The 17,098-nt window shown below is 35.0% G+C and overlaps 1 protein-coding gene across 4 annotated transcripts in view; it reads right to left on the reverse strand.

The window, feature by feature from the left end:
- PCCA (propionyl-CoA carboxylase subunit alpha) overlaps positions 1-17,098 on the reverse strand; it is a 599,270-nt gene that overhangs the window by 417,025 nt on the left and 165,147 nt on the right. For all 4 annotated transcript variants that reach the window (XR_005211057.1, XM_037799856.1, XM_037799855.1 and 1 more), the window contains one exon: positions 6,903-7,034. Coding sequence is in view for 3 of the 4 variants with exons in the window: in XM_037799856.1 (XP_037655784.1) it covers positions 6,903-7,034 (132 nt within the window). In the remaining variant the exon portion in view is untranslated. The remainder of the gene's footprint in view (positions 1-6,902; positions 7,035-17,098) is intronic.

Raw genomic sequence — 17,098 nt, forward strand, 5'->3', positions numbered from 1 at the left:
TAACCTTTGTCATATAATGTAACCTAATTAAGGAAGTAACATCCCATTACCCTTGTCCTATTCTATTAAAGAAGCTAATCACAAGTTCCACGCACACTGAGTGGAGAGGATTACACAAAGGAGTAGACACAAAGTAAGCATGAATTACTAGAGGTTTCCTTAGGGTTTGTCTGCCACACTTTTCATCCTTCTTAATGTCTGTAAGGTCTGTAATGACTCCCTTTTTCAGTCCAGATATTAGCAACTTGTCTCCTCTCCAGTCACCCCACCCCCTTACCCCCCTTGTCAGTCTTGCTAGGGGGTTATCAATTTTATTAATCTTTTCAAAGAACTACTGACTTTAACTTTTCCTATTGCGTTTGTTATTTAGAACATTGATTTCTGATCTACAGGTTTATTATTTCCTCCCTTCTACTTTCTTTAGTTCTTATTTCCTGTTTCCTTTCAACCTTTTGAGATAGAAACTTAGATCTTGCTTTCCCCCCCTTCTTTTCTAATCTATACATTTAAACGTGTAAATTTTTCTCTAAGCACTTCTTTTAGCTGTACTACACAAGTTTTGATATTCACTTTCAATCAGAATATATTCTAATTCCCACTGTGATTTCTTATTTAAGTCATGGGTTTTTTGGAAACTTAATGTTTAATTTCCAAGTAGATTGGGATTTTCTACTGAATTTTTGTCATTGATTCCCTAGCTTAATTCCACTGTAAGCAGAAAAAAATATTCTAAAAGATATCAATCCTCTGAAATTTGCTGCAGCTGGCTTTATGACTAAGCATATGGTCAATTTTTGTTTAAATACACCTGAGAAGAATACTGTAAGTTATACATCAACTGGGGCAAGTATGTTAATTTGCTACCACCCGTTATATAAATTTACTGATTTTTTGTTTACTTGTTCTATCACCTGTTAGAGAGGTTTGCTATCATTTCCCACTGTGATTACTGAATTGTTTCTTTCTCCTTTGAGTTCTTTCCATTTTGCTTGGCATATTTTTAAGTGAAGTTACTGAATGGCAAACCAGAATAGACCAGTAAAAACTTCCTGGTAGATTGACTACTTTATCATTATGAAAAATCCCTTTTCTAGCTGGTAATATTTCCTGCCATAAATTTGTCTTTTATGATATTAATATAGCTACATTAGCTTTAAGTTGGTATTCCCTGCCATGTCTTTTTCCTTTTTTTACTTTCAAACTTTCTATGTCATTATATTTAATGTGTCTCTATTGCAAACAACATAAACTTAGGTTTTGTTTTTTCACCCAGTCCGATAAACTCAGTCTTTAAATTGGAATATGTGGTCCATCTACATTTAATTTACTTAAGATATACTGAAACTTATATCCACTATCTTACAAATCGTTTACTATTGTCCTTCTTGTTCTGTTACTTTCTCTCTTCTTTCCTTCATTCTTTGGATTAAACAAAATTTGTTTAATTATCCTGCCATTTCACCCTACCATTCTTCTCATGGCTACTCTAGAAATTAAAACATGCACCTTTAACTTACTATAATCCAATACAAATTATTTTAGCACTTCCCCATTAATGCTAGAACCTTAGAATACTAACTCTGTTCACCCCATCCAAACTTTTGTATTATTAAAAACATTAATTTTAATTCTAGAAATATTTTTAAATGCATAAGCCACATATTAAAATTACTTACTCTAATGCTTCTTAGAGTCTTTGCTTTAATCATTTAATGTTCAGTCAGTATTCACTTATATTAACCCCATATTATTCTTTCCTTTGCTCTCGATTCCTTTCTGAAATTGTTTGCCACTGCTGTCATTTTCTTACTAACTGAAGAACTACCCTTACTACTTCCTGTTCTGCAGGCTTGGTTGGCAAAAAATTGTTTCTGTTTGTATGAAGATACCTGGTTTTCGGCATCATTTTGTTTTCAGAAGGAAAAGTGGAAAAAGTTTAATATCTCAGTATGTGGATGGCTTTTCTAAACAAAACTGAAAGCTTCAACCACAAAAGACAAATCTGTCTACAAAAATTTTACAATTTCTGCACTGACATGTCAATGGCTTAGGAAAAAAAAGGGGGAAGAGTGCTGTGCTAGATTTATTAATAGCTGTAAACATATCAAAAGAGTTTAACCTCATTCATAATTAAGGATATACAAATTAAAATCATGGCCTGAGGTTGAACATCCTTCAATATGTTTTACAAGTCTTTTATATTTCCTTTTCTGTGAAATTCAGTTTTTGCTTTAACCCATTTTTTTCCAGTTGGTAAAGATCAAAACATTTGATAATACAGATTTGGCAACAGGTCAATAAACAGGCACTTGCATACACTGCTGGGAAAATACATGTGCAGAGTGGTGGAGTTTTGTGAAGGGGCACCTGACAATCCTTCTTAAATTTACAAACACACATACCCTTTAACCTAACAATTCAATTACCAAGAATATATTTCCATTTGTGTGAACTGACATATATGCAAGCATTGCGTGAAATAGCAAAATACTGGAAACAACCTAATGCCCATCAGAAGACTGACTAAATAAATCAAGAAATATCCACTCAAAGAAATACTATATAGCCATAAACATCATCTTTACTTTTGAAGGATTTTTTTTTTGGGGGGGGGGCAGAAGTCTAGTTATTTTCTTTCAGCATTTTATAAACATTATATGTCTTCTGGTTTTCCTCTTTTCAGTTGAAGGGTCAGCTCTCAGTCTTACTATTCCTCTGAAGGCTGTGCATCTTTTTTCTTGAACTACTTCTAGGAATTTAACTTTGAAATTCTATAGTCCTAATAGAATGTTCCTAGGTTTGGTTTCTTTGGATGTATTCAAGTTGAGTTTTCAAAGAATCTCTTAAATATAGAGATTGACAGCTTTCCTAAGTTTTAGGAAATTCTCAACCACTACCTCTTCAAGTATGGCTATTCTCTAACTCTTCTCCTTCTGGGACTCCCAATTACAAGTATGTTCAACCTTTTTATTGTGTGAAGTCCTTTTCTGTACTTTGCATTCTTTTTCTTTCCTCTGTGGTTCAATTTGGGTAATATCTGTTGTGTATAATTTATCTCCTAGAACATCATTCACTCAACAAATCTTTAATAAACACAAACTATGTGCCAGGTACCAAGTACAATCGATACAGTAATAAACAGAAAAAAATCCCTGCTATGATGGAGTTTACAATCCAGTGAACAAAATGGGCATTTAACCCATCATTAAAATAAGACACTACAAAATCTGAGTTTCCTATTATACAACTTACCACTATTACCTCACCTCTGACTTCCCTCTCCTTTGATCTCTACTCCAGTAGCATGTTTCCTAATTTCTTCAACACTGGGTACATTTCAACCTCTGAACCTTGACATTTATTATTCCTTCTGTCTAGTATGCTTTGTTCTTGTCCCTGATAACCACATCTCTTGTCCTATCACCTGTTCAGGAGGTTTGCTAAACCAATTTAAAATTATGAATATATCCCTACTCTCCAGCATTCCCTTTTTCCATTCCCTGTCATGTTTTCATCATAGCACCTACTAAGTATTTTATTACTTACTGTTTATCCTCTTTTCTATAGTGTAAACTCCATGAGGGCAAAAACTTTTCTTAATTGTGGGAGATCTTTTTGTTCATTACTATATTCCGAGCACTTAGAACAGTGTCAGACACATAGTAGACACTTGGTAAATATTTGCTGAATAGATGAATGCATGAATGATTTAAAATATGATAGGTGAAATGCAGTGTTAAGGGAAAATATAGCAGGGATCCTAATCTAATCTACAGAGTCTAAGAAGGACTCTGTGAGAAATTTATTTAAGACAAGAACTCAACAATAAGTAGGAGGTATCAGGAATGAAGACAAAGACTAAGTCAACATATGTATCACAGAATTAAGTAAAAGTACAAAAGGTGAAAAGTCTGAAACATGTCCACTATGGCTCATACATACAGCATAAAAATTAGCCTGGCACAAAATAAATTTGGAGAGCAGAGCAAAGACCAGATTATAGAGAAATTTATAATCTATTGAAAAGATTTAAGGCCTTATCCTAAAGAAAGTAAGTAGCCATTCACAAGTTTTCAAAGAGGGACATATGATCAAATCTGAATTTGTCAAAGATTACTCAAGCTGCAGTATAGAGAATTAATTGGAAGAGAGCAAGGATGGCTATAAGAACACCAAACAGCCAACCTATTTGATGCAGTAATCCAGACTAGATGACAGGATCTTGGACTTGGTATAAGCATGGTAAAAGAAAGAAGTAAACAGATCAGAAAGATAGTTAAGAGAATTCTGTATAACATTATTTATCAAGAATGATCCCAAAATTTCTAGCTTAAGAAACTGTGTGGAATTTGCCATCACTTTCTCAGGTGGGAAAGAATAAAGGATGAAAATATCAGAACATCAAGTCAACAAACTTTTACTAATGGGCCAGGTAAATACAGCAGACTTTGTGGGCCAAAAGGTCTTTGTTGCAACTACTCATCATGCCTTTGTAATGCAAAAGCAGCCACAGACAATATCTTTTACAAAAACAGGCATGCATGGGACTATAGTTTGCCAATCCCTAGTCTAGAGGGAAGATATAAATTCAGCTTTCTAGGTGTTACTTTCAAGATGCTTCATGGATATCAACTAGAAGTGCCTAAAGCAATTGGATTTTCAGTTCTGAGGCTCAGAAGAGATCTCTAGTGTGATGGTTAGGTTCATGTGTCAACTTGACCAGGTGATGGTGCCCAGGTGTCTGGTCAAGCAAGCACTGGCCTGTTACTGAAAGGACATTTATGGCTGGTTAATAAACCAGAAAGCTGGTTTATTAAATGAGTCAATTGATTGCACCTGGAGCTGATTACATCAACAAAGGGAATGTCTTCCACAATGAGAAAATTCTATCAGCTGGGTTTAATCCAATCAGATGAAGACTTTTAAGAGAAAAGAGAGAGAAATTCTACTTCTTCAGCCAGCCAGCCAGCCTGCCTGCCTCTCCTGGGGAATTCACTGAAAACCCTCATCGGAGTGCCAGCTCGCAGCCTACCCTAGGGATTTCTATTCTTCAGCTAGCCAGCCTCTCCTGGGGAGTTCATCAAAGACCTTCATCAGACTTGCCAACTGACTGCTTGCCCTACAGAATTTGGATTTGTGTGTCCTGCCTTACAGAACTTGGACTCATGCATCCCCACAGTTGCATGAATCACTTTTATAAAATCTCATATTTACAGATATCTCCTGTTGATTCTGACTCCCTAGAGAATCCTAATACATTTAGAATGAATATACAGGTTTGAGATCTGTCAAAAAAGATAATAACTGAAGCTATAAAAATAAGATGATTGCCCAGAACAGATACGTAGATTAAGAAGAGAAAACGTCCTAGTCAAGAACCTAAAGAAAAAACAAGATTTAAGGAACAAAGATAAGAATATCAATCAGCAAGAGAGGCTTAGAAGCAGCATTCAAAGAAGCCAAAACAACAACTCAAAAACTAGGACTAAGCAATGTGCCAGAAGTCAGTATTTCAAGGAGGAAAGGGTGACCAAGACACTCAAATACTTCTATGAGACTGACTAGGATTAAAAAATTATATATTGGATTTAGTGAAAGGGTGATGCTGGTTACCTTTGCAAGAAAAATTTCAGTGGAAATGAGGAAAGAAGTAAGACTGCAGTAGGTTACAGAATGGGTGAAGGGTGTGAAAATAAAAGTGAGTGTGGACAATTCTTCTAAAACGATGAAAGAGAAGGTTATGAAAGGGAAGAGAGAAATAACTTGGCAGCCAAAGACTGATGATGGGCTGTGTTGCTTTATAGATAGAAGAACCATATATTTTTTTTTCCACTAAACTGTAAGCACTATGATGACAGGGAACAAATCTATCTTGTTTACCCCATATCCTTCCCACTTGATTACTTAAGCATTTTTAATGGTTAACAGTGATGAAAAAGAGCCAAAAGATGACGGTTTTAAGACACAGGAGAAAAAAGATAATCAGTAAATATTATAGCCTGTGAAGGCTATAAAAGATACATCTGGAACACAAGAGGAGGAATTGACTTTAGAGAGGACATGGGACACCTCTTTCTTAAAACAAAGGAAAAGGGGTTAAAAAAAAAACACAAAAAAAACAGATAAAGGTAAATATAAATCTGGGCAAGAAGCTGAGGGTTTTTATTAACCAGTGGGACAAAGGTTGCTAACTATCCCATAATGCATGAAACTTTCCTGCATATTGAACATTTTGGATCCAGCCCAAAATGCCAAATGTTACACTCAATAAGAAGCACTGAGAACGATGAGTTCTTACACACTAACTCTAATCACAAGGTTAAAAGCCTACATTAGGATTTTTCTTCTAACAGAAAAGAGGAATGATTTTTCTGGAGAGAGGAAAAAAAAAAAAGACACATTACTATTCCTATATTTCTTCCTCAAAAGACTTCAGCTGCAGAAGTGCTTGCTGTTTGAGGATTTCATGTCTGAGATCTATAGGTCACCTGTAGCTATAGCACTTACAACCAAAAACATGATCACATTTTACATTTTATGTATATGAAAAGAAGCTCAGTGTAAATATAAACAGAAAACATGGTAATGCTTAAAGCATTAAATATCCACCATAAAATGGAATCCAGAGATGTAAGAACACATTTTCTGATCACTAAATTGTTTCCTATGAAACAAGTCAACACTGATTCATTCAATAGGATGCTTAAGTGGCTTCTCAGTTTTTTTTTAAACTTACGCCATTTAAAATAATCCAAGTGTAAACAATGTTGATTTTTTAACCTATATATATTTATATATACATACATATATAAAAGCAATAATTTCATTTTCTCTTACAGCTTTTGAAAAAAAATGTTTGACTTGAGGTACAAACTATAAAGATTAGTAAACTAGATTCTCACCTTGACTACCCCATCAAAACCAGGAATTGTGTTGACCTTTGCTTTCTTAGCTAATAATTTGCTTTCAATCTTGTCACCCATGGCTTGAATAGCATGTGTGTCAGGTCCAATGAAGGTGACATCTGACGCTGCCTGTGGAAAAATACAAATTGAAATTTATAATAAAATATTATGGAGCTTGACACGGAGTCAATTTTTCAAAAAAGAAGAACCCACATGTATAGTATTTATTTAGCAAAACAACTTAAAGGCAAGCAGTTGAATCAATAAATTAAAACATATAATAATGTACTGCATATAAAACACATATAAGTAAGATATACGAAACAAAGTGAAATCAAAGAAAAATAAGTGAAAGTAATAAAGAACTCTTGCTTGATATTAACATTATTCTTTGGAAAAGCAACCTCTGTGATGTTATATTTATGTGTGATATCCTGCCACCCAATCTAGTCAATGAGTTTGCCTTTAAAATCTGTTATAAATATTTGTGTTCTCAATACCCTACAGCACAGAACCTGGTACAACACAAATATCCATATATATTGAATACCAACACTGTGCCAGACTTTGAGATAAATGTGGGAGATAACATGGATGAAAACCACAGGATATCAATTAATTCAAGAGAACACCAATGTCACCAATGTCTCAGAGAGACAAAATAAAGTACAGAATGCTTACATCATTGTGACCACACAAGATGAGTCAAGAAAACACTGGGATCCAGAACCTAATTGGTGACCCTTCTAATATAGTTAACATTTACTGAAAAGTGCCTATGATTTATGCATGGAAAAAAATAAAAAGTAAGATCAACTCCCATCCTTCAGCAGCTTCGCATTTATTGGCAGAGGCACAAATATATTCAGAAAACTATACTATCTGGCATGTAAGCTACAAGGGACATAAAATTAAAGTACATCATAGTGCAAATGAGGTAGGGATAAGTCATAAATAAAGGAATGGAATCATAAAACTGACCAAAGGCAATGGAGCAAAAATACACTGGGAATTTAACCAGGTAGGATTATAGTTTCAATAAAAACTGCTTTGTACATACCACATTTATTTCCCCAGCAATGGGTCCACCTATCTGTGCTGGTATCATTATAATATACAAAATGCAAATGAAATAAATAGTAATTGAAGGCAGAACAAAATATGATCTACTTAGCTCTACCATGAGGAAAGTTGTAGGGAGAAGTAATGGTTTGCTGAGATAAAGGATAAGGTGATTAGGTAAAGAACTGAAGTTCAATGTAAAAACAGGTAAAACCAGACCTATATGCTGGGAATCATCGGAGTAAGGTGGATTAACTGTTTTATTCTTCCGTGGCCCTTGGTCAAGGTTGGTATAAACAATAAACCACATATTTTTGTTACCATTTGGGAGATGAAATGAGTTGAGTTAAATTTTGCACATGCTGAGTGGAAATGCCTGGGGGATAACCAAGTAACCATGTTCAGGAGGCAGATAGAGGTCTAATGGTTATGAAACAAGTCCACGCTGAGATGTACTTTTTTTTAACTATCAAGTACAGAAGGGAATTTAAAACTTTGAATGAAATTATTCAGACAAAAATGTGCAGAAAAGCCAAAGCCTTTAAACTCAGGATGTTTATTTTCCCTCCTGCCCAAAAGCAAGAGAAAAGAAAAGGGAATGTATATATTCTGAGTTAAAGCCTATGAACCTCCATTTCTTTGTATGACACGGGGATAACAACTACCTTGAAAGTTTGATTGAAGGATAAAATGAGACAATAATTAAAGCACCAAGCAGAGTGCCACAACTGCTAGTTTTTCTCCCCTGTCAAAAGGTCCTGATACAAAGAGAAACACTTCAATAATAAGGCAGCTAGATCCAAAAGAACCCAAGATATATTATAGGAACTTAAATAACCAAATACCTAAAATTACGTGTTAAAAGTAGCAGAATGCTAGATAAGAAACCTCTTCAATCATAAACCATGCTCATGAAGTACTTCTCCAAAAATGTTTATATGTAGTTTTTAATAGAATCTTATTTTCTTAAAAATAAAAAATAATAAAAAAACACTTATGCAAAACCACCAAAAAATAAAATACATGAAAGCAGAGCTGTCCTGTGTGAGAGGGAAGTGGGTGAACCCACATCCTCACATACTCAGATTACCCATATGTCCAGCTGGGTAACTGATAATTTTGGAACACAGCAATAATCAGATTCATTTTTCTTTATCACAAAACTTCAACCCACTAAACAGTAATTAAAGCCAAGAGAAAATCATGTTTCAACTATCAATTGTCTTTGTCTTTCCATATTCTCATTTTACTTGCTAGGATGGATGAATTTTATTACAAATGCTGTTTTTAAAACCACTATGCCAGGCAGATGTAATCAAGCAATCAGAATACCCACAGATAAAAAGTTGAAGAAATAACATAAATGAGAACACCTAAAAATATGTGATGATTATAAAGCAAAACTTCTGATTAACAAGATATATATATATCTTTAAAAAATAAAGGAGAAAATTAGTTTCACATTAATTGAGCAAATGAAAAGTATCAAAGTGAAATCTAACACAATCCTTCTTGTAAGAAAAAAATAAGGACCAAAAAAACATTCCTACAAATCTGAAGGGAAAGGGGAGGGGGGGGCGGGACAGGACAGAAAGACATGTCATACAACAGATTAACACTGTTACCAGCTATGAGGGTGAACTTAAAGGTATGGGAATGGACAGGGGTGATGATGGTTCACTAATGGGATTATAAGTATCAGTGCTGCACTGAGGGGGAACTTGATCAAAAGTGGTTGTAAAGGCATGTAACCGATGGAGCAGCACTACAAATATAAATGTTTGCATGATACATTTCTAAGGTACAACACTGGTACAAAGAGGTTAAAACAGAGTGGTATATGGCAAAACTTCCCATCACGTATTACAGACCATATTTAATAGGAATACCTTACCAGCACTACACTAATACCAGGGCTGATAAGAGCTCCAGGATGTTTTGAATATGATAATTGTTTAAAATTGAGAGTGATGATGATTGTATAACTAAGTGAAGATAATGTGAAACACTAATTGTTTATCTTGGACAGAATATATCCTCTGTGAAATTAGGACCCTCCTATTTAATAAGTCAAGCCCTCAATCTTGAGGCTTGCTCTTGTGAAACGCAGGGCTGTAGATGGGAGGCTGAGCCTTCCTATAATTATGCCTAATAGGCACCTCCAGAGAACTTCTTTTGTTGCTCAGATGTAACCTTTCTCTCTGTAAGCCCAACTCAACAAATAAATTCATTAACCTCCCCCTCTACATGGGACATGACTCCCAGGGGAGTGAATGTCCCTAGCGATATAGGACATGAATCCCAGGAATGAGCCTGGCCCTGGCATCAAGGGATTGAAAATGCTTTCTTGACCAAAAGGGGGAAAAGAAAGGTAACAAAATAAGGTTACAGTGGCTAAGAGATTTTAAACAGAGTCAAGACGCTATCCTGGAGGTTACTCTTATGCAAACTCTAGCTAGCTATCCAAATGGCCACCATATACCAAGCCCTAACCAACAGTAGTCCCAAAATACCTCGGTCCCTATCTGAGATTCTGTAAAAGTTTTACTCACTGTGATGGTTACGTTCATGTGTCAATTTAACTGGTTAATAAACTAGAAGACAGGTTTATTAAATCATCAGTCAATTGATCTGCATCTGGGCATGCCTTCAGCAACGAGAGAATTCAATCAGCTGGATTTACTCCAATCAGCTGATGACTTTTAAGGGCGAAGAGAGAGAACTTTCATTTCTTCTTCAATCAGCCAGCTTCTCCTGGGGAGTTCACTGAAGACCTTCACTGGAGTTGCCACCTTGCTGTCTGCCCTATGGAATTTGGACTCGTGCATCCTGCCCTAAGGAATATGGACTCATGCGTCCCCACAGTTGCACAAGACACGTTCATAAAATCTCATACTTACAGATATCTCCTGTTGGTTCTGTTTCCCTAAGGAATCCTAACTAATACACTCATTAAGTTTATCTCTCAGAAACTTAAATCCACCAGTGTGTTCTTATGCCAGACAAATCCTAAAACCCAGAAGCAACAGCCTCTTTAAGAACAACTAGGTGCAGCCCCCTTCCCCATAATGTCGTTACCCCTTTTCAATATGAACAAATTAGGGTGGTCACTGTCAAGACATCCCTGAAGATCGAGAAACTGATTAAACAAGAGGAAGGGGTAGCAACAGACAAGATAGGATCTAACAAAGGATTATGAATATTGAATCTTTACATAAATTTTTTTTTTAGATGCTAGAGTACTAGAATAGCTACAAGAAAATAACTGAGATGGTGGAACTGTAACTCTTAACATTCTTTGAAATGTACTCTATAGCTACTTGTTAAATTGTACTTTGAAAGTTATCACCTTTCTGTACATATCTTATATTTCACAATAAGGAAATAACTGAAACTTAGTTAATCCAAAACATTCTTTGAAATTTGCTATTTGTTAAATCATAATTTATGTTATCACTGTTATGTATATATAAATTTCACAATAAAAATGTATTTTAAAAATTGCTACATGCTATTCCACACAAAACAAATTATATAAAACACAAAAGAACATGAATCATAATTAGAAAAAACTTGGAAATAAGATGAAAGAACTCAAGATAAGACTAAAAATGAAAGGAAAAAAATCACTTCAGAAATGAAGACTAAAGTAGAAGGAACATAAGAGAATAAAAGTATTAAGAAAAAAAAAGGGAAAGGAGGATGGAGGGGAACAAGGGAGCCAAGGGAGGGAGGGAGGGAGGGAGGGAGGAAGGAAAAAGAATGGGAGGGGAGAGAGAGAGAGAAAAGGAGAAACAAAAAAAAAAAGGAGAGAAAAAGGGTAGGAAAGAAAGAAATGTACATCTCATATTTGGCTGGGATACGTCAGTAAAGACGACTATTTTGCACAAAGTGAAGCATGGTGAACTGAACCACCACCACCACCACAGGTTCAATGTGGAAACTGTGAAGTACAAAAATATCTTCTTTCCTCACTGTATTGGACTGACCTGGGCAGCCAGGAGAGGTTCCAGCCTTTGTGATATCACTACTTCCGAAACACTCAGTTTTTGCTCTGTGGGGATACAACAGGAAGTGTGTGAAAGAAGTCCAAAATGAGCTCTTTAGGATGGTGGTAGAAAAGATGATCAGGGAAGCTTTCCTAGTGCTTGCAAAGAAAAACAATCTACCCAATGCCATGAACACTGCTGAAATCACAGATGAGCTGGGGCTGCCTTCTCTGAGAAACAGAAACTAATCATCAGGCCACCTTGCACCACCAGTAGAGACAAGCTCTATAAAGGACTGGATTTCTTATCTACTTTAAGCTCACGTGGCAAGGTGTGCTACTCTCTATGTTGAGTGCCAGATGTTGTATTTCATTATGCTTTTGGTCACAGTGTATTATACTATGCTTAAATGTGGCAAAAACAACCTTAATGTAAATACTTTTGGTTTCCAATAAGGCCACTTCTGGTACTCCTTTGCAACATTACTTGGCTTTCACGTTGTGCTATAAAAATAAAGATCAACTCAGTTTAGCACCAGGAAGGAATTTTAGGCTCCTTGTCACCTTAGTTTCATGGAGTTATTATGTGATAAAAGTGGAAGGTTCCTCCCTCTTGGCTTATGAGACGTGTTTGAAATCTATTCTAGTTACTGCTTTTTCAGCTGAAATCAAACTTTTTGTTTTAATCATTGAAAACCACAGATAAAGAGAAGAATGGAACACAGAGAAAGGAGGAATATTAAAATAGTAGTTTTGCAGTATAGTTAATACCAGTCCACTGGGCCTTTACCCTAAAATTGAGAACCAGGTAAGGACAAGCATTACCACTACTTTCTATTCAACATGGTACTAGAGATCCTAATCCGTGCAATATGACAATGCATGATTAAAGAAGACTGGAATATAAAGCTTAATTCTCCAACACTGAATGTGAACATCAATAAAGGGAGGAGCAGAGAAGAGCCTGGACCCTACCCCTTCCTCCGTTATGAGACACATGCTGACCAGACAACAGAACCCCACCTCCGGAGGAAAGCATTAAAATTTCCTTCCCCTAACCACAAATTTCACAAGATCCTGTTGTAACCAAATCTCACCAGAAACTCCATTGTCACAAACTTTATAAGCACCTCCACCCCTTTCCTTGGCACCTCTCTTGTCCTCTGTTCTTTAAGTCCCTAATAAAACTCATGGGTAACTCCATGCTAGGTGTGTTCTTTGGTCTTGGGGCTAATCTGGGTTGGAACAAGGGTGCCCTTAGCTGCCTCATTTCCAGAAGTCATTTTCTTTAATTGCTAGTCAGCTAATGGTAAATTTATGCGATACATTAGGATGAGAACATAAATTTGATTGTTGCAGGGGAAAGGAAAGGGGGGAAGAGCACAGTTTGTATTTTATTTTCAATGCTAAACTTATAAACTAACACAGTTTTTTTTTTTTTAATGTTTGGGATGCTAGTTGCAAATTCACTTGAAACCTAATGACAAACTTACAAATTGTGTACTTAGTTTATTGTATACTGTACACTGAGATTTGGTTTAACCAAAGGAATCCGTGTCTTTTTCAATATTATTCCTGGAGTCTGGATCTCATTTAGTCTAATGTATATTTTGTATTAAGTATCTACTTGGCAAAAAGTACTCAAGTAACATTATTTCTTCCAGATGACAGCCATGTATAGTATTTAGTTTGGGAAACAGAGTAGTGGTAACTTTCATCATGGTAAATATTGGCACAAGTCAGGTTTTCTAGTTGAGTATATTTAACTAGAATATTAAAACTATATTTAAACTATATTAAACTATATTTAACTAGAATATAGTTAAATATAAAACCTTGTTTTTCATTCATAGCAAGTGAACATCACAGCAATAGAATGCTTTCTATTTCTAATATTTGGCAATAGAATGATTTCCATAACCTATTTTTTTGCTGAAATTATTAAATTTCTCATTAAATTTTTTGGGTTCTTTGACAAAGCTACTTAGCAGGGCAAAGGAGAGTTTTACTAGCACTTATTAATTAAATAAAAACCATTTAAACAAACAAACCATAAATCCCTAATATCTTAGTGCATTTTGTGTAAACTTTTTAAATTTATCAGGGAAATTTTTTTTTAATATTCTAGTCTACATTAATCTTGGAAATATTCTTTCCATTCCATGAAGATTAGTGTTTGCCATTTCTTTTCTGCATATCTGATTTCTTCTTTTCATTTCCCTGTAATCAACACTGATAGCTATTTTCAGGGACTAATGATTGCAAAGAAGAAGCTGGGTAGTTATGCTTCAACATTCTACACTCTTTGCACAGATCAGGATACTAAAAAGAGATGAGTTAACATAAACCTGAGTTGGCTGTTGACCTTTTTTTCTCAGGGAAATGTCCATGCAATAACATTTGCAGCTGAAAGGCTCATTCTGAGTTCCTCATGTTTTAAGAATGCAAATAAGGTATTTTTGTCTCTTCTGTGCCTTGGAGGTGTTATGCAAGAAAACAGAGCATTTTTTTAGGATTAGTTCTACAGATTTCCTCTATCATGCTAAAGTTTAGAATGGTTACACTCATAAGAATCAAAGTAAAGCACAATACAGAAGATACCCAGAGAAAATTAATTCTATAACTTGGTCAGCAATAACACTGAGAAAATTAGAATTCAACTAAAATATCAGGCTTTTGGGGTGACTTTTTAGCCTTCCACCTTTAAAGCACTCTACTTCTAATATTTAAAACACAAAAAATACATTGGTAAAATCTTGATAATTCATTAAATAACATTAAATTTCCTTGAATGAAATTATTATATTTATTATTCTACCTAGCATTTTCTAAAAGTTACATTTATCTTTGCTTTAGATTATAATGGTCATAATGCTTTAATTAAACATGCAAATACAAATTTAGTTTTACTTTCAGGTGTAAGTTTTAACAGTACAATAAGAAATATCACATTTAAATATAGTACATATTGCTAAATTCTTTCTTATATAGACTGATCATAGGAATTATTTATTTTTGAAGGTGTAATTACTTTTCTCTCTTTCACACCTCATGTAAAAGATTACTTTTGATATCCCCACAATTTGGATATTAAAAATAGGTTGTTTTCACATCTTATTGATTCAGTTATTGATTGTTTCATGAATACTTAAATTAATTGGTATTTTTTTCGTTGGCAAATAATGTTTTTCCTGTTCAAGTTTAGAATGACTTATAATACCTATGTATTTAGGTTACCACATTTATAGCATAAACAGAGGAAATTATCATTTAATAACACTTAAAGAAGTATGAGGGAATGTTGATGTAGATCCTTTATGATAGAACCTCCTGTACATTCATCACAGTCCACTAATATTTATAGAACTGCTAGTAGTAAGACTAGAACCCTGGTACACTGATACAAGGGCATATCAGATACTTAGTCCAAATATCAGACATTAAATTGAAAATTTTTAAAAATTTTTAAATTGGCCTGGGATATTTCTACCCAAATTTAGTGCTTTTGCTATTTCCTTTGAAAATATTTATCAATTGATTTTAAATTTTATTTTATTCAATTTATTTTAAAATTTATTGCTTTCTGGAATGCATCAAGTTTTCAATGCCACCACTGGATGGTTTGAATACAGGATGTTCTAAGTTGGAATATTCTTTTTTGTTACCACACTTAATTGCTGTGCTCAACTATAACCCATTTTATAAAACTTATTTCAAATACTGAAGGCAATACTAAAAAAGCAGAGATGACAATTTCTAATTAATTGTCTTAAGCAACTGAATCCTACATTACTCAGCAGTATTCTAACCCTACAATCTGTTACTTTCACCTTTTATTTAGATTAATAACAATGTCATGAAATGAAAGAGACAATAAGATATTACGGAAAGACCCCAGGAGAGATTTATTTATATTAGGTGGTGTGCCGGTTTGAATGTATTGTGTCCCCCAAATGCCATTATCTTTGTGGTCTTGTGGGACAGAGGTTTTGGTGCTGGTTAGATTTGCTTGGAATGTGCCCCACCCAGCTGTGGGTGGTGACTTTGGTGGGATACTCCCATGGAGGTGTGACCCCACCCATTTAGGGTGGGCCTTGATCAGTGGAGCCATATAAAACATGCTGACTCAAAGAGACTGAATGGAGTGCAGCTATGAGTGACATTTTTAAGAGGAGCAAGCTTGCTAGAGAGGAACATCCCAGGAGAAAGCCATTTTGAAACCAGAACTTTGGAGCAGATGCCAGCCATGTGCCTTCCCAGCTAACAGAGGTTTTCCGGACGCTATTTGCCATCCTCCAGTGAAGGTACCCGATTATTGATGTGTTACCTTGGACACTTTATGGCCTTAAGACTGTAACTGTATAGCCAAATAAACCCCCTTTTTATAAAAGCCAATCCATCTCTGGTGTTTTGCATTCTGCAGCATTAGCAAACTAGAACAGGTGGAAATCATTTTTCAAAAACTTGAAATAAAGAACAATGAATATAATAATACTAACAATAGCACCAATATTTATTTACTGACTTATTTAGTCCTTTTATTTACAAGGCTTTGTATTAAAGCTTACTTTACCCTAAAAACCATTTTATAGATATATATTTCAGTCAAATTCTAGCTTGTTTACCAAGTTAGAACATCTTCAATTTATCCTGGCATTATAAAGAAACATCGTACATTTGTAAACACTTCGCAATTTTCAAAGGTGTTTGTACACCATTTCTTCCTCAAAAAAAAAAAAAGGCGGGGGGGGGGGCTAAGAAGCCAGTGGAAAGGACATAACTTATCACCTCTATTTAATAAGCCTATAAAATGAGGATTTGAGAGATTAATTAAATTGTCCAGGATAAAGTGGCAGAGACAAGACTAAGACACAAACTAGTGTTCTTAATCTGCTACTCTCTTCTGCCTTTTTATGCTCATCTCACATGATTGTAGACAGGTGAATTACTGAATAATGCATTGCTCATTCAACATGTCAAAGACCACGTGTTGATTATCGTAAAGAAAAGTAACCATATCCAGGTTTGCCTGGCCCAGTCCCCATATACACCTATTATCTCAGCATTCCATCTGATTAGTGCCCTTTTCACTCTCAAAAGTATACTGGTTTAGACAATGGATTGTTGCATCATCCTGTTTATA

Source organism: Choloepus didactylus, chromosome 12 (genome assembly GCF_015220235.1).
Source record: "Choloepus didactylus isolate mChoDid1 chromosome 12, mChoDid1.pri, whole genome shotgun sequence".
NCBI lineage: Eukaryota > Metazoa > Chordata > Mammalia > Pilosa > Megalonychidae > Choloepus > Choloepus didactylus.